Source organism: Corythoichthys intestinalis, chromosome 2, assembly GCF_030265065.1.
Source record: "Corythoichthys intestinalis isolate RoL2023-P3 chromosome 2, ASM3026506v1, whole genome shotgun sequence".
Taxonomy (NCBI): domain Eukaryota; kingdom Metazoa; phylum Chordata; class Actinopteri; order Syngnathiformes; family Syngnathidae; genus Corythoichthys; species Corythoichthys intestinalis.
The window spans coordinates 26,118,352-26,137,231 of NC_080396.1; the positions used below are offsets into that span (position 1 = coordinate 26,118,352).

The 18,880-nt window shown below is 39.3% G+C and overlaps 1 protein-coding gene across 12 annotated transcripts in view; it reads left to right on the forward strand.

The window, feature by feature from the left end:
- The window catches only part of tns1a (tensin 1a), a 96,860-nt gene extending 85,610 nt beyond the window's left edge, over positions 1-11,250 (forward strand). For all 12 annotated transcript variants that reach the window (XM_057818041.1, XM_057818040.1, XM_057818042.1 and 9 more), the window contains 10 exons: positions 62-148; positions 216-344; positions 2,566-2,661; positions 2,731-2,808; positions 2,895-2,966; positions 3,057-3,083; positions 3,166-3,334; positions 8,564-8,632; positions 8,818-8,847; positions 8,915-11,250. In XM_057818041.1, the coding sequence (XP_057674024.1) occupies positions 62-148; positions 216-344; positions 2,566-2,661; positions 2,731-2,808; positions 2,895-2,966; positions 3,057-3,083; positions 3,166-3,334; positions 8,564-8,632; positions 8,818-8,847; positions 8,915-9,044 (887 nt within the window). In that variant the 3' untranslated portion in view covers positions 9,045-11,250. The remainder of the gene's footprint in view (positions 1-61; positions 149-215; positions 345-2,565; positions 2,662-2,730; positions 2,809-2,894; positions 2,967-3,056; positions 3,084-3,165; positions 3,335-8,563; positions 8,633-8,817; positions 8,848-8,914) is intronic.
- Positions 11,251-18,880: the final 7,630 nt, after the last annotated feature.

Sequence of the window (18,880 nt, forward strand, 5' to 3'; positions counted from 1 at the left end):
ACTTAAAGATAAGCTGTGAGTGTTTGCACACACACATATAATTACATTGTGTCATCAACAGATGGTTACCCAGACATTAAAATGAATGTCAAGTTTGTCCAAGACACTTCCAAGTTCTGGTACAAGCCCGACATCTCCCGAGAGCAAGGTGACATCGCATGTTCTTCACGCTCTCCAGTAAGCGTCATGTTGCAATCTCTTATATTTCCTTTCAGCCATTAACGTGTTGAAGGACAGGGAGCCCGGGGCCTTCGTCATCAGGGACAGCCACTCCTTCCGTGGGGCTTATGGTCTTGCCTTGAAAGTGGCATGCCCACCTCCAACGGTACAACAAAACAAAAAAGGTAAGATTTGGGTACTCTATATGTGCTATATAACGTTAATTTGTATGAACTATATACTATAAAGAACTACATGTTTACAAATGAAACATAATATAGTCCTTAAGACCTTAAGACAAACAGCCACCAGAGCAAAGTAAAGAAAAGAGGAGCGGGCCAGTTAAATATGCAGCATACTGACATTTTTTCATCCATCCATCCATAAAGGACTGAAATCTATATCAACCCAATTTAATTACAAATGTACAGAATTGGGAGGACAGTTTGTTTGGCTTTGGTTTGGCTAATGAAGATACTTTTTGATCAGATATTTCTGAGTAACAATACTCTATGTAACTACCCCATAATAAGTAGAGTTTGGCATCATTTGAATTTGAACGATTCCGATTCCGGTTTCAAACGATTCTCCAATTATGTTTAATTGCTTTAATAATTTTAAAGAAATCCAATAAAGACATCGGAATTTTGATGTCATTTGTATTTTGAAGATTAAAAAAAAAACAACAACAAAGTAGAATGTGCATAACATGCCCCTTATCTGGGCAATAAACATAGTGCAGCAAAACGCAGTCTGCATTTATAAAAAGTAAAACGGCACCCTTTTGAAAAGGTAAATTATATAATCGGGGTTCACGTACCTGCATAAAAGCAATGGGTGTTCAATATCGATCACATCACACGACTTAATTTGCTTATTGGTAAAGTTGCCTGCAATTTTTATGGCCCTTTCCTTCACTGTCTTCGTGCGAGAGGCATGTATTTGATTTTCTGTATCATCTCGGTTTTGTTTTTGAAGTCTGCAAATAGGTGTTCTGATATGTTGATGAATGCCTCCTTCATTTACCAGTCACCATCTGTGAGTGGTTTTCCACGCTTTATTTATCTCGGGTTGCATCAAAACTTGAAACAGTAGTGGAGTTTGGAGATGCAATCCACTTTTTAAATCTATTTTTGCACTCCTATAATTTCTCCAGAAGTAATGCAATCGCACTTACTGGGTACTCGGCTGCAAACGTAGTATGCCTTCCCTGTAAATGTCTCTCCAGATTACTCCTTTTGTGATTCGACAACTTCTCGCTACAGAGCAAACATTTAGAAAATCTTTCATCATTGGCAATGAATGCAATTGATTCTAAGAAACGTTGAATCCTGTATTCTCCTGTGGTTTTTTTTTCTCTTTTCCTCTTTGGAATCCATGTTCCATCATATAGTCGCCGGTTTGGTTTAATACAGCAGCCCTAATGATTGAAACGTGCGTCGCAGGCTATGACGCAAATCTTCGTTGACAGAAATGTTGAAATGTAATATTTATTGTACACATTTTTACAGCATTGGAAAACGCTAAGATTGTTTGTGTAATATTTGTCCTCCTACAGAAATCATGTTCAAACAAAAAAATATTGTTTTCTCCCCCATCTGTTTTCCATTTTCAAACAGTTTTGATTTTTGAAACGTTTCAGAGAGCCACTTGTGCAGCGCTAAAGAGCCGCATGCGGCTGTCAAAACCCCCAGGCTAGCTGTTAATCCTGACAGGATCAACTTTTGTAGATAAGAAAAAAATGTTTTAAATAAACTGTGATTATAAACAACAGGGTTGCATAATGTTGAGTGAGACATTCAATCAACACTTTATAAAAGATATAAAAAAAAGAAGCCAGGACATAAAGTTGCACTTGCCAATCTTTTAGAAAACTGTCTGCATGTCAAATCCAGCAAATAATGTGGGAAAGGTTAGGGTAACATGGCTTGCGTGCTTGTTGTGGGACACATTCCTGAATGATAATTTATATCTGAAATGTGTTGTTTATTAAAACTAATATTCCCACAGTTACAAGAAGAAAATAATACCAATAATTGAAATTTAAATTTCATTCTAACTGTTTTGAGATTCAGTTTGGTCATTGATGTGGTCGGACAAAACCAAAAACATTTTAAGGGTAACTTCAAACTTATTCGGCATTAGAAAAAAAAATATTCTGAAGCATTCTTTGCTCCTAACGATTTTTTTGTTTGTTTGTTTAGATTTGGTCACAGGAAAAGTAAAATTGCTCAGAAACTAATACATTTATAAAGATTTGAAGAAAAACTCAAATGAAGAGCTTAAATAATAAATGGATCGTTTCCCACAGCACTTATGAAGGTCTCTTACAGCGGCTATAACCACTGTACTACAAACAGCTAGTATAAATTACATTGCTTTAAAATTCTGTTATAATGCGCCTAGTTGCTGATCTGACCAACGAGCTGGTAAGACACTTCCTGATTGAAACAAGCCCCAAAGGTGTCCGCCTGAAGGGTTGTCCCAACGAACCCTACTTTGGTGAGTGCATCTGACTCTACTTTCTATCTGGGCATGGACTGGTCTCTCACACAAACAATATCATAACAGGTTGTCTCTCGGCACTGGTTTACCAGCACTCCATGACACCTCTGGCACTACCCTGCAAGCTCATGATCCCCACCAAAGGTAAAATGGCATGCAGCCTGAGCCAGGAGCATCTAATAATTCAAAAGCTGTGTGTGAGATGCATCAGCTGCGCTTACTTTATGTAGACCCAAATGAAGAGGCTCTGGAGCTGGCCACACCCACTGACCCAGTTGTGGAACTTCTGAAGCAAGGAACAGGTACCCGGCGTCTTGCTGTTGTATGAGCGTGCAAGATTGTGGTTTGTACAGGATTATTGTCCAACTTGCCAAACTTTATCCCCTCTACAGTTCAGAAGGTTCCAGAGGAGTCTCACGGTAAATCCTGGACAGACTTATATTTGTGCGTTTATTGCATGCACCATTTTCCTGACAATGTGTTCTTTCTTTTTGCATCCAGCGTCCAACGTGCTGTACATTAACTCTGTGGACATGGAGTCCTTGACTGGCCCACAAGCCATCGCTAAGGCCATCAGTCAGACACTGGCGACCAATCCTCTACCCACCGCCACTGTGGTGCACTGTCAGGTGTCACCGCACGGCATCATGCTAACAGACAGTCACCGGAAGTAAGCGCTTCAAGTCATTATTTAGAAAACAAAAAACAAAACAAAAGGCGCCAGTGTACTTCTGAGTGGCTGGCACAAGGGATTACTGCTGAAAAAAGGACAACTATTTGTTGTGTCTTATGTTGTGTTATTACTTTACCTGGGGAGAAAATTTAATGGTGTAGATCAGGGGTGCTCAAGTCCAGTCCTCGAGAGCCCCTATCCAGCTCGTTATCCATTTCTCCCTCCTCCAACACACCTGACTCAAATAATTAGGATCATTATCAGGCTCCTGCAGAGCTTGCTGATGAGCTGATCATTTGATTCAGGTGTGTTCAAGGAGGGAGAAATGGAAAACAAGCTGGATAGGGGCTCTCGAGGGCCGGACTTAGGCACCCCTGGTGTGGATAGATCTCCAAGTGTCCTAAATACTTGTATCTGATCTCAAAACTGTCTTATGACATAATAGCTACTTTTGAGCATTAGACTAGAAACCAAAACTCCATCATCCAGTTTATTGACAATATCTCACAGGAATGTATAAAATTTAGTAAAAATAATTCAGCAAAAGTAGCACAGCTGAAAAGTAACTCAGCAAATTACAGAATTATGAAGGATTTTAGACTTTTTTACAAGCTCAGAAAACAACATCTTTTTCACTAAGACATCTATATATTCAATGTACAGTACAGTGGTAACTCAACATACGATCGCATCGACATACGATTCTTTCGACATCTGACGTAAAATTTGACAGCGTCGCAATTTCATTGTTTTCCCTCAAGACTGATGCACGGCGGATTTTCTTATGAGGGAAATCAGCCTAGGTCCCAAGAAGGTTAGTGCAGGTTTTGAAAAAAAGGGAAAAGGCGACATTGAAATTAAGATGGAAATGATTGAAAAATATGAGTATGTTGTGCACGCCAGTGAACTGGCTCCACAATACGGCCAGAATATGTCTGTGATCTCGACAATCCTCCTTCTACCTCCATTCGTCAATCTTTATAAGATAAGGTGACGATTATTATTATCGTAAGATCGGCAAAGAAATCGCCAGCTTCGTCAGGTTTTTAACCATTTATTTCAGAACTTGTGCAACACAACACTGCTACTGTCCGCCATAGCCGACGCCAACAACAACATGAAAAGAGAAAGTAAAAACTCTACCGCACCTTTCTGATTCTGTCGTCAGTCACACGGTGCATTCAGGAACAGCATGCAAAACACAACCGCCACATAATAACCTGATTCGTTACATTATTATTAATATTATGATTTGGTATTTATAATTTGTTTTGCTATGTGTAATTGGAATTTGGAATTGTTCCAGCGGTATTTATTAAGGATTTAGCGTAGGTTTTTAGGCTGTGAAACGAATTCATCGAATTATAATTTACAGGTTCTCCCAAGTTAACGAACGAGTTCCGTTCCTGTGCTAGCGATATAACCTGGATTTCCGCATAAATCGGAGTTAACCCTTGAAATATCTAAAAACACCCTCTAAAAAAACAACTATTCAATAACATGTATTATACGTCATTGTACTGTCCTCGCCAAGACGTTGGAGCGAAGTCCTCGCTAGACTGTGAGCTCAACTCTGAAAGGATTATGTCAGACGTCCGTGTGGTTTGCCGACTTTATTAAGTTGCTCATGACATCAATGCTTGCAGAATGAAACTAAAATAAAATGAAATTAAATCAGTCTCATCTTTAACAACAGCAATTGAAATTTGTGTTTACAAGCAGCTGCTGATACAGCAATACCAATCTAATAGCATAGCCCCTGATAGCCCCCCCATTTTCACCACATATATTTAAACACTCACACTGAAAAAGCACATTATCTCTTTGTAATTTATTATATAAAAAAAGACAACAACGAACATGTGCAGAAATTAAAAGAAAAAGCTCTAATAACAATTCAAAAGCACCAATAAAAAACACTTTAAAAACAAATGAATAAAATAAATTACAATTGTTATTGCAATATGATTGACAGCCACCCACACAAACGATATAAAGTAGGGCTGTCAAACGATTAAAATTTTTAATCGAGTTAATTACAGCTTAAAAATTAATTAATCGTAATTAATCGCAATTCTAACCATTTATAAAATATGCCATATTTTTCTGTAAATTATATATATATTCTGTAAAATAAATTGTTGGAATGGAAAGATAAGACACAAGATTGATATATACATTCAACATACGTTACATAAGGACTGTAGTGGGCATTTCACTCTACTGTCATTTAAATCTGTCTATGCTGTCCTCACTCCGAAGCGTCTACTTTTTCCAAAGCTAGACAGCTAGTGAACGACGCCATAATAATCAGACTTCTTTCTTTTTCATCTGATTTTTTAATAAAATGGCCTCAAACCATTGTCCTCTTTAGACCGTCGTAAAAAAAAAAGTACACAAGCATTGCATTAGCAGCAACGTTATCTTAGCACGCTATACAGGTTCACAAAACATAAACAAAAGGGTCTCATACAAAAAATATAACATTTCGCTTACTAACATAATATGTGCATTATTTACAACAACCATACTTACGGACAAATCTTGTCCAAGGATCATATAAGCACATAATTACAACGTAGGCGTCAGCCTGAGACATCCTGCAGCCATATTGAACTGGCAAGACAACAATAAACCATGTCGCAAAGCGACCACAAGAGTTCGCTGTTACACAGCACAAAAAGCCTTGCTGTAAAACTTACCAAAAGGCAGAATACTGTCTGAGCGGGACATGTGCATTAATTGCGTCAAATATTTTAACGTGATTAAATTTAAAAAATAATTACCGCGCGTTAAAACGATAATTTTGACAGCCCTAATATAAAGACACACAGAACCTTTTAAAATGCAACTTTTTTTTCACCTTGACCTATAACCTTACTCACCTTGTCTTCATTGATGCAAAAGCATCTATTGCACTTTCTTATGACGGTTGTTTTGGAAGATGCATTCCTTACTGGACTCGGTGCTAATGTGGATAAGTTCACTGTAAAAGATGGCCCAGGATGTACATAGGTAGAAGGAAAATATTTCAGAAGAGCATCTACAAAGAGAAGAAAGTGGAATGTTACATTATATTAGTCAAATAGCTGTTGATCGTGAAACCAACATGACATAACCATAATACCGCCTAAATTCTTGCAGCCTACTGTACCCGTCTATTGGATCTGGCTACTATCTTTGATGGGCGTATTTAATAGAAAATAAATTCTTGAAGCACTGCAACTACACAGGACTATCCAATAGTAATGAATTAAATAATATATGATAGCAAAAATTAATAAATTGAATATTTTTCTACATGTATGTGATCGCCATTTTAATGAATCAATGACACATTTAATAACAAATGTTTGCATTTAGATCTGTGGCACTTTGTCCCCCATACCACAGAACTTTGAAATTATTAATTGCATATTTGATGGTGTATTTATTTAATTAACCTTGGCACTTTTAGGTAAGGCAAATTTATTTGAAAAGCACAATTTAACACAAGGTAAAAGTGGTTCACATCACATGAAAATAAGCATGACAATTTTAGTCCTCCATACACTTTGTCCAAATTTCTCTAAAATGGGAGAGGGGAGTAAATTTAACTGAAACTAATCCACAACTGACTGAATACTGAAAATATTTCTAAAACAACAGCCTGGCTAATGATACAGTATAATTTTGCTTTAGCAGGATGTCATATAAACTCTATGTAAATAACCACTAGCTTGCAGTTGCACTAAGTAGCCTATACGTGCTTATGCTGCTGAAAAAATCATCACAACAAACCTGTTTTTCTTCACGTTTACGCTCTCTTCTTTCTTTTTCTTCTAACCCGGAGGGCTTTTGTCTTTTCATGAAGTTGACTTGTCACAGTAACGTCGCTCAATTGCGGAGGCTAAAAACAGCACCTTCAGGTTAGCCTGGTACACCAGACTCACCGCTCTTCCAGCTATTGCGTCTGGCCACCATTCAGCGGATACAATTTCCAGGGCGGAGCAAACCACAGCAAACAGACAGCGGAGTGGACCAATCAGCGACGGGCGGACGTGACATTAGTAAAGCGACGAGGGACTTGCGCGCCGAAGTAAACATACGAGGAGAGCGGAGTTTATTCAACATGGCTAGCGCGAGCCAGACTGTTGTCAATGACTTGTGTCGATGTGTTTTTGGTAATTTAAAACTGATTTTACCCTGGATTGGAACATATTCTCGGCTCTCCGGTTCGCCATCTATGTTGTTGTGGAGACGACTCCCGACGCGGAAGAGTAATGTTGCTCGTTAAGAACACGTCACGCAAATAAACGAATCTGATTGGACGGTTGATTTTGTCCGTGCTCGAGAGGCTGTTAATGGGCTGGGTCCCAGACTATACTCAGTGTTTGAAAAATACAGGGAGAACAGTCTGGCCGTGCAACCTTCAGGTAGCTCGCTGGTCTGCTGGGTGGTGAGACTAGGGTCTGTGGTGAAATTATCGCATCACAGGAAAAAGTAAAACGGGCAGAAGGCACACTAGAAAAATGATTTTATTATTATTTAAAGACTTACTATGAACGTTTTGTTGTTCATGTGTTTTATTGTTTTGTATAATTTTTTGAATACTGCTATCATCAAATATTATTTGAATATTTTTCTTGACGCTCTTTTGGATGCTGCTGCGCCCTTAGGCATTTGTCAAGCTCGCCTTTTGGGCGGCACGGGTTTGTATCCAGCCGTAGCTTCTGGATACTTCACACGCAACAAATGTGCGCACAGGTTGTTACCACTTCACTCAGCTGCTTCCTCATGTGTACGTGTACCGTCACTTCCTTGTGTGGGTGGGCAGGTGTGTAAATGCTCTCGCGTGCGGAAGTACAACCTGCTCTCTGTTTCCTGCGCCAAAATAAAAGCATGCATCACAAAACAAAAGTCAACATTAAAAAAAAAAAAAAACGACGAGATGCAGGCGCCGTAAAGATGAAATCACGTAAGTCGGGTCCGTCGTAACTCGGGCACTACCTGAATTATGGGAAAGTCCCGCTTTACTTACGACCATTTCTACTTGCAAACCAGGTCCTGGAATGAATAAAACTCAAATGTAGCTGTACCACTATATAGAGAAGAAAAATCAAAATTCACACAATTCTCGTAAAATTTGCATACATAGACATACAGTATGAATAAGTACCTCATATTGTAGGACTAGTAGTAGTAGGAGGAAACTCATTTTGATTATAACTGTCATGGTTTTTGCAGGATTTTCTTCAGGCGGCATTATCCACTAAGCACCATAACCTACTGTGACACTGATCCCCAGGATAGAAGGTATGAGTCAAAAACAAGCAAAATGTAAGATGAGGAAAACCAAAAATTATACAAATTAACCTTACATAGTTGCAAAAAAACAGTAAAAGGAATATTCTGGAAAAAAAACACATTTTAAACAAAAGTTAAAAAACTAAAACTGCTGAAATAAAAGATTAGATTAATTGGATTGTTTATTTGCACAGGTGGGGCCAAGAGAGTGGTGGCTCCCTTAGGTAAGTATTCCCCTAAATGTCTTGTGTAGCAACAAAAAAATACAATCACTCATTTGCATTCTTTTAGGCTTTTTGGCTTTGTGGCAAGAAAACAAGGAAGCACAACAGACAATGTCAGCCACCTGTTTGCTGAGCTGGACCCTGACCAGCCGGCCTCGACCATAGTCAGCTTTGTCTCCAAAATGATGAGGCGGTGAAAGCGCCATGGCGACTATTTCTTAATCCATCTTTTGGTGTCTTTTTCTCTCTGGGATTCGACGAGCTCTATTTTTTTTTTTTTTTAAGATTTAATTTATATATTTTTCTGCCTTGCTGGTTTGGCGTGTTGCAAGTATCTTCTTGCGAAAGGTGTGAACCTGCCAGAGGATGTGCCAACGTGGGCTTGAGAATGTGACACACAAGGAGGTTTCTGGACTGAAACTTGAAAACGAGAATGGATCGAAGTATGGGAAGTTCAGTGTGAGAGGACATGCGAGGCTCGGATGTTTCAGGGTGTTTTCATGTTTTTCTTGATTGATTTACCAAAGGTCGATGCAATACAAGTGCAAGATTGATGTTGCGATTAAGCCATTCTTATAATTTCCACCTTTAAAAGATGTACCTATAAACACAAAAGAAAAGTACTTTCTTCTTGACAGTGTCTTCAGGAAAAAAAAAGTTAGCCTTGATGGCTTTTGGCAAAACATTGTCTGAAGACTTTTTGCATGTTAGCTTGATCTTTAAGCTAAGTTCTACCTTCCACTAGTCCTTGTGAAGCCCTGAATGTGGGCTTTTCTGGTTCTGCTGTGTGTTAGAAAGGGCTCTGCAGTGACACGACGACTGATCTAAACTGCACATTGCAGACCAGACTCGGAAAAAAACAACAACAAAAAAAGAATCACACACACACAAACACCAAGCTTTGTGCACACGTGCATTTCCATCACCTACCTTCTACCGTCCCCTCAAGACACTGTACTGCAAGCAACTGGTGACTTTTGACAGATTGTCTACAGGGTAGAGCCACCCAGTTAGGCTGGCACCAGGGCGCGCTTGTCACGGAATGACACTGGAAAGCACCTCCAGGAAGCTAATCCTGGGCCTATGCACTGTTCTTTCTGCATGCTGTTCCTTCCTTCATAGCAGCATTCACTGAAAACATTCTATGCTGTGTGCCCTTCGTAGACACTGAGGCCGTTTGACTTGTCTAAAAGACCGCATGAAGTAGATTTTTTTACGCTCCTCAGAGTCTTCAAGATGTAGACAACCCATTTTTGAAGTAGTCAAATGATGGTGATACGCGATATTTTTTATTTTAATTGTTGGTGTGGCGGACTCACCTTTGAATGTCTGTCTCCACTGTTTCCACTGTGTTGTCACAAAACACATTTAGATACTTTTAGCAAAGAAAATACAACATAGTATTCACACTGTGCACAATTGCACCCATGCAGGTTTCTGCAACAAGAGGATAGCTATATATGTACATAGATGAACTACTTTGAAAGGTGACTTAGCGAAAAGTATTTATTTTTGTTGCTTCGGTCCCTCATGAGTACTCATTATGCATATATTGTACAGTCTAGATAAAGAAATGGGTTCAGAAAAAAATCTATACTTATTTTGGCTAATGATTTCAAAGTCTGAAGATTTTGAAATATGTTTGAATATATGGTGTACATTATTTTGTACATGTACATGTTTTGGCTCGTCTTGTTTGTCATCTTGGCAAAAGCAGTGTAGCAGAGTTGCATGGACAAAGAGATGTGCGTGAACAAGGGATCGTTGGCGGGAAATACTTAGAACAGATTGTAGTTGATAGAACTTTGCAGATTCCAAAAAAAAAAAAGAAAAAGAAAAACAAACAAGGGGAAAAGAGGCCAAGCTCAAATGCAATACAAAAACAGTGTGTGCCCATGAGTTATGATTTTTGCCAAAGAATCACACAAGCTGCTTTTTATGTCTCGCTTCCGTTTTACATGCAAAGATGTTACACAAGGTTTACATTTATGCACTGAGACATTATTGACATATTTTTAAATGTTTGCCCGGAGAAAAAAGATGTCTGCTCTACATGAAGCACTTAACTTGACAGAGCAGCAAAGAAGCGACAGGAATTCCACATTCAAACGCTCCTTCAAGGCTTCTTCATCAGAACTCTTGGACACCAATGATTTACTCATTTTTTATCTGTCAAAAGACATCTTGTTCCATTGTGTTATATGGAAGCAGAGCAGTGCAGCATGCTTCTGTCCAACAAAGTGTTTTTATAAAAGAATTAGAAAGTGTCCATAAGTCGTCTGAACTGTATTAATGTGAAGAAAAAAAAAGACACTTGGATTGTGTTTGTGCTTATCATCTTCATTTTATCATTATGGCTTACCTAAGGAGAGAAAAAAACATTAAAGCAATACAAGTCTGTTACATTTGTCTGTCTGCATATGCATGTGTCATTATTTGTCCTTATTACAGTACTGTACTGCAGTAGGTTGCAGCTGATGTTTTAAACCTAGTTTTTCTTGATACTTTTGACTGCAATAAAAGAAAAAATAGAATTTATATCAGTTCTTAAGAATAAATATAAGCAACCTGTCAAAGACTGCCAACAGGAAAGGACATCTTTTTGTTCCCTTTGTCTGAAACACTGATTACGGATTTATCACCCATTTATTAATGTCAGACAGCTTATGAATGAATGATTACAATAGAATATTATTATTGCCCATGGTCATATTTTGACCCAGAACAAACTACGTACGTGTGCATGGAAAATGAAAATGAAATCAAATACAATATATCAGCACATCAGTTTTAGTGCTTTTGACCTGTTTTGTTGCCATCGTTTTCTTCAAAACTACCGTATTTTTTGGACTATGAGTCGCAGTTTTTTTCATAGTTTGGCTGGGGGTGCGACTTATACTCAGGAGCGACTTATGTGTGAAATTATTAACACGTGATATCATTTCACATGCTATTTTGGTGTTTTGGAGTGACACTGATGGTTTGGTAAACTTGTTAGCATGTTCTTTATGCTATAGTTATCTGAATAATTTAATAGCTATGGCCACGTTCGTGTTCTGCATTTGGCAATATGTGTTCAATTGTATTATTGACTTTATATTGAAATGCATGCTTTTAGTTTGTGGCGCTTTCATGTCCACGTGGGGGCGCACTTGCTCTTGTTTACGTGAAGAAAAGCGCTCACACGCCAGAAGAAGACCGACAGCTACGCAGCTCTGAGTGAGTGGGCAAGTTAGCGAGAAACACGGCAGGAACCTACGTTCATTGTTTATGCTTGTAAAATATCTCTACAGAGGCAACGCCTGTGTGTATCATCTTTTCTGTTGTTATTGTGTGTTTTCCACCCGCGATCGGACACTTAGAGCCAGTTGTGTGGTTGTTTGAACGATGCGCTAATGCTAGCAAACGCGTGCTAACCGTTTGTGTCATGTCATTGCTGTAAAAGCACCTAATTATCATTTATTTACGTCGATGCGAACCTGTTTGGTATCGGTGATGAAATTGATTCAGCAAATTATACGGACGTCCAGCATCGTCATTTGGGAGTTTAGCCCGCTGAATTGACAGGACCGAGCCGTAGCGTCCTGGTGAGGACGGTATATTCGCATTTGGTTGTTCATGCACGGTACACTGTACACTTATTCAGCATGTTGTTCTCTATTGTATTTTTATTGGGGCTGTCAAACGACTAAAATTTTTAATCGAGTTAATTACAGCCTAAAAATTAATTAATCGTAATTAATCGCAATTCAAACCATCTATAAAATATGCCATATTTTTCTGTAAATTATTGTTGGAATGGAAAGATAAGACACAAGCTGGATATATACATTCAATATACGGTACGTAAGTGCTGTATTTATTTATTATAACAATAAATCAACAAGATGGCATTACCATTATTAACATTCTGTTAAAGCGATCCATGGATAGAAAGACTTGTAGTTCTTAAAAGATAAATGTCAGTACAAGTTATAGAAATTTTATATTAAAACCCCTCTTAATGTTTTTGTTTTAATAAAATTTGTAAAATTTTCTATCAAAAAATAAACTAGTAGCCCGCCATTGTTGATGTCATTAATTACGCAATGCTCATGGGTGCTTAAGCCCATAAAATCAGTCGCACCCAATCGCCAGCAGAGGGTGACAAAACACCAAAAAACACAAGTAACAAATGGACACTAGGCCTGCAAGCAGGACTGAACGGGCCCTCGCAATCTAGCGCAACTCGGACGTCACGCAACTCGGAAAGTGAGCAGGTCAGGGTGGTGGCAGATCGTCCTCTCTAATCATCTCATTAGAACCTAACATGCTTGAACGTTGCTTCTTTACATTCACACACCTAAGAGATAAAAACCCCTATTGGACAGAGTACTACAAAAAAGGAGCGAATAAAGGGTCGTCACGGCAACAGACAGAGACATGTGGACATGGGCCGTAAAATAAATATTTCAAAAGGTCTTGAAACTATAATGACCAACCTGAAAAGAACTGGACATATATTAGAAAAATGAGTGACTTTCTATTGCCACTAGTTGGCGCTGTAGGGTTGATGCAAATGACCCCTACAGGACCCTTCAGAGTATGACTCAACAAGCACGAGATGTTTGGCACAGATATGTTGTAGAAGTTATGACTGTTCAAAACTTGTGGTGAGACGAAATGGCTTCAGTCATTTTCACTTCTCCTGTTGGACTCTTCTGCTTCAACCAAACCTCAGTATTTTTCATCAGGCAACTGAACACATGTCTTATGGCTCCCCTGATGCAGGTTTCAGGTGAATATATTTTTTTTCCTTGGAGGAGGAGCCTGTTTAGTAAAAAAAGGCATTTCCTGTTCCCAATAGAGGGCGCTTAGCCTAATGGGTAATTTTTCAATGCACTCGTGTTAAGAGTGGGATCCCGCACATACATGCCAGATATGAAAAAGATTGAACGTTGTGTCAAGGAGCTATTAGTCTTTTACTGAATTTGTCATTTTGCCGAAAAAATGGCCGACTTAGGTCAACGCCCAGGTCAGACATGTCAATAAAAACGCACCATTTTGACAATTTTAGATCTCTTATGTCTCCTGAATAGTCTCACCAATTTTGAAGATGATCCAACTAACTCCCTCTGTTACAAGGTCTCAAATGTGCACCCTGTTAATTGATAAAACTTCACATTCGATCAAAATACCCAATTTCCTGTTGGGTTTGGAATATGGGTTGGATTTGAATTTATTGTCATTGTCATCATCATCATCATCATCATCAACATTAAAATCAACGTCACAAGAAAGAAAGGAGAGAAAAAAGAGGGAAATCATTGCGTATGTTTGTTTATCCAAAGAAGATGAGAACAGACATGACAAAGGAGACGGAAAAAGCAGAAGCTTATCGGGACCCGTCCCCCTGCCACCAAGGTCGCACAAGCAGCATGCTCTGGATCAGTCCAATGACAGTCTAACACATTTCGTTCAAAAGTCATTAATTGCCATGGAGATTTCACATATAGTAATTTAAGTATATTGAATCAGTTCGTGTCCAAGTAGGTGAAGGGTGAAGGCCTGGGGTACTTTGGAGGCTCTCATGTATTGTATCCACCGTAGAAGATTTCTAGTCAGCGTCCCTTGCCCGGTTTAGGAAATTAGTCATCATCATCTCTGGCCCGGTTTGCCCGAGCGAGTCTCTCATGATCTCGCAGCTCCGCTTCAATTTTTGTGGCCAGTCGTGCGGCGGCGTCACTTAGCATTGCCTGCTCCTTCATTATCAGTGCCAACTCGTCGCCGTTGCGTCGAACAACCTCCAGTGTGTCATGGAGTTGGTTTTTCATCCTGATCGAGAAGCGACGAACCCAGAGAGCAGCAAGTAGCAGCAGGAAGACCAGAGCCAGCAGCGTGCCGAAGATGTACAGATCCTCAGCGTCCTCTATCAGGAGGGACGTTAGGCATAGCGGCCTCCATTTACCCCAGGCGTCCTCCACATAGCCAGATGTAAAGGTGGTCACTGGGCAAGGACGTTGCCCCGAGTTAGGCCGCATCGTAGAGAATATTCCGTCCATCGAACTCAGAGCCCAGTTTACCAGTTCCATAATTGCCTCAGGAGGAAATTCAGCGTGTACGTGTCAATGGCAGAATCAGTAATGTGATTTCATTGAGGGGCATGTCCCAGAAATGTTATGTCTTATCCAGTTGGCCCTGACATTTAAGCGTGCATTGCTGTGAGGACAGTCTTATCTGTGTTGTGTGTGCATTTACAGTTGAGTCTGGGCAACGTACTGGCTTATTATGTTACGTTTATACATTTTTTTGAAGTAGCTTAATGAATTTATATTCGTTAGCGCTGCATCACATGTATTCCACAGGCGAGCCCCAGTGTTTACAATGGAAAAAGATTTCATTTTAGTCCTAATGGTCTGGTAGGAAAACGTTCGGCATACTCTCAGTTTGTAGGAGGATTCTTTAATATGGAATAAAGCTTGCAAATTAGCTGGAAGACTGTTTGTGTTGGCCTTATACATCATTTGAGCTATTTTGTAGTTAACCAGATCATGAAATTTCAGTAGTTTGGACTTGATAAAGAGCTCATTGGTATGTGCTCTGTAGGAAGCTCCATGAACAATTCTGATGGCTTTCTTTTGGAGGACGAAGAGTGGGTTGAGGTGCGTTTCATAAGTGCGTCCCCAAATCTCTAGGCAGTAACTGAAGTGCGGCAGAACGAGTGCGCAGTATAAGGTTTGGAGAGCCCGCGTATCTAACATGTTTTGTACTCTATAGAGAATTGAGATGCTCCTGGCAATTTTGTTCCTCAGTTTCTCTATATGTGGCTTCCAGTTTAGGCGTTGATCAATAATTATGCCTAACACTTTGTGCTGTTGTACCCTTTGTATCTCCACATTATTTATTTGTATTTTTAGGTTCATATCCAAAGCTTTTCTTCCAAATACAATGTATTTAGTTTTCTCGAGGTTAAGAGATCATTTGTTTGCATCGAACCATTTTTGCAGTTTAGCTAATTCCACATTTATTTATTTAAATAGACTGTAGGGGTCTTTTCCGGAACAAAAGATTTTAGTGTCATCCGCAAAAAGCACCATTTTTAGATTAGAAGCTAAATGCAGGTCATTTATGTATAGGATGAATAGTTTCGGTCCCAGGACGGAGCCTTGGGGCACGCCACATGTAATTAGACGAGTTGATGATCTGCACCCTTCATATGAAACATATTGCGAGCGCCTTTCCAAATAGCTTCTTATCCAGTTTAGAACGTTACCTCTCATACCCAGTCTCTGTAGTTTGTCCAGTAGAATGTTGTGGTTGACTGTATCAAAGGCTTTTTTCAAGTCCAGGAAAATTCCCACAGAGTATTTTTTTTGGTCAAGAGCATCCGTGATCAGTTCCATAGACTCAGCTAGGGCCTGCACAGTGGAGTGGTTTTTCCTAAACCCATATTGGCTGTCGTATAATAAATGATGTTTTATTATGTATTTGTCAAGTCGGTTATTAAAGAGCTTTTCAAGTATTTTTGAAAGTTGGGGCAGGATGGAGATAGGTCTGTAGTTGTTGAACTCATGTGGGTTCCCACCTTTGAATATTGGAATAACTTTAGCTATTTTCATTTCATCAGGGAAGATTCCAGACTCAAAAGATTTATTGAAAATATGAGTTATTGGGAGCAGAATTTCAAGTTCAAGAGACTTTTTGGAGTAGTTTTGCACAAGGTATCGACTCCCCAAATTTCATTTCTCTACGTTAAAAAAACCTAATAGGAAACGCCTTTTTGAAAAATTGAAGGGGGCGCCACTGAGCCCTTTTGTTACATTTTTTTGTAATGTCGCAAGATTATCGAAATACACGCAAAGCCGCATGTATGTGCAAAATTTGGTGAGTTTTCGTGCATGTTCAGGCCTCCAAATGTAAACTGTACTACAAATGGATAAAAAATTCACATTCGATCCAAAATACCAGATTTTCTGTTGGATTTGGAAAATGGGTGCAAGAGACTTTTTGGAACAGTTTTGCATAAGGTATGGACTCCCCAAATTTCATTGCTCTACGTTGAAAAAACCCAATAGCAAAAGCCTTTTTTAAAACTCCTTTCTGTCGCCACTAGTTGGCACTGTAGAGTTGATGCAAATGACCCCTACAAGACCCTTCAGGGTATGACTCTCAACAAGCACGGGAAGTTTGGCGCAGATATATTATATATCTGCTGAGTTATGACTGTTCAAAGTTTTTTGCGTGACAAATTGTTGACGGTCATTTTCACTTTCCTGTTTGGACCCCTCCGCCTCAACGAAACCTCAATATTTTTCATCAGGCACCTGAACACAGGTCTTAAGGCTCCCCTGATGCAGGTTTGAGGACAACAGATTTTTTCCCTTGGAGGACGAACCTGTCTCGTAAAAAAAAGGCATTTCCTGTTCTCACTAGGGGGCGCTAGGCCTAATGGGTAATATTTCAATGCAGTCATGTTCAGGCTGGGATACCGCATATACATGGCAGATATGAAAAAGATTGAAAGTTGTGTCAAGGAATTATTAGTCATTTACTGAATTCGGTGTTTTGCCGAAAAAATGGCTGACTTTGGCACCACGCCCAGGTCAGACCTGTGAATGAAAACGCACCATTTTAGAAACTTAAGATCTCATATGTCTCCTGAACAGTGTCACCAATTTTGAAGATGATCCAATTTACTCCCTCGGCGAAAAGGTCTCAAATGTGCACCCTGTAAATCGATAAATATTTCATATTCGATCCAAAATAACAGATTTCCTGTTGGGTTTGAAATATGGGTGCCAATGCTTTTTTGGAGCGGTTTTAGACAAGGTAGACTCCCCAAATGTCATTGCTCTACGCTGACAGACCCTAATGTTATAGGCCAATTTTAAAATTTCAAGGGGGCGCCACTGAGCCATTTTGTTACATTTTTTTGCAACGTTGCAAAATTATCGAAATTTACAATTTTCCGCACGTATGTGCAAATTTTGGTAACTTTTCGTGCATGTTCAGGCCTCCAAATTGGCCGTTTACATTTGCCCTGAAAAAAATAAATAAATAAATAAATAAATAAAAAATAATCCTTTGCAAAACAATAGGGCCTCTGCACGCTTAGTGCTCGGGCCCTAATGACACTGTGCTGTCATTTTAATCTGTTTGAGCAAGGCATACGTGTTAATTGCGTCAAATATTTTAACGTGATTAATATAAAAAATTAATTATCGCCCATTAACGCGATAATTTTGACAGCCCTAATTTTTATATTAAATTGCCTTTCAAGATGACATGTCTGTTCTATGTGTTGGATTTTATCAAGTAAATTTCCCCCAAAAATGCGACTTATACTCCGGTGCGACTTGTATATGTTTTTTTTCTCTCCGTTGGGCATTTAATGGCTGGTGCGACTTATACTCAAGTGCGACTTGTAGTCCGAAAAATACGGTACTTGATGCGAGTTGGACCTACCTAAGCGTTTTATCACACGTTTGATGTGTCGAGCAACCATTTGAATCCGAAGAGCCTTTTGCGCGTCCGGTAGCCCTCCCAGTTCAAATGGATTGGATGTCTATAAACATCGATGCAACTAATGCATTAAGAAATGAACAGTTCACATACAAGCATGATACAGATGGACTCTCGCCTCGCCTTGTGTTCTGCGTCCGAACAGATTGGACTTTTGTTTTCCCTAGCATACAAATACAAAGTCTTCAGGGTAAAATGCTCAAAAGGTGATTATGTCGAATCAGGGGCGTTAACGGGGGGGGGGGGGGGGGGGGCGGTTTAGTGCCCATTCACGGACATGCTCTGCCCACCCAAAGAAAACTGGATGTAGTACTCATGGCAGTTTAGGCACCGCGTATGGTATCCCATTCATATAGTACTGATGTGTTCTAAGTTTTAACCTTTGCATTGTTCATTGTTACCTCCTCTTTCACCTTATAGAAAAAAGAAAACAAATGGAAATGAAATGTTGGTTTTGTTCCTAGGGGGCGCTACACACATTTACACATATTTTTTGATTTTTTTTTTTTTTTACATTTTCTCAAAGTTTTCA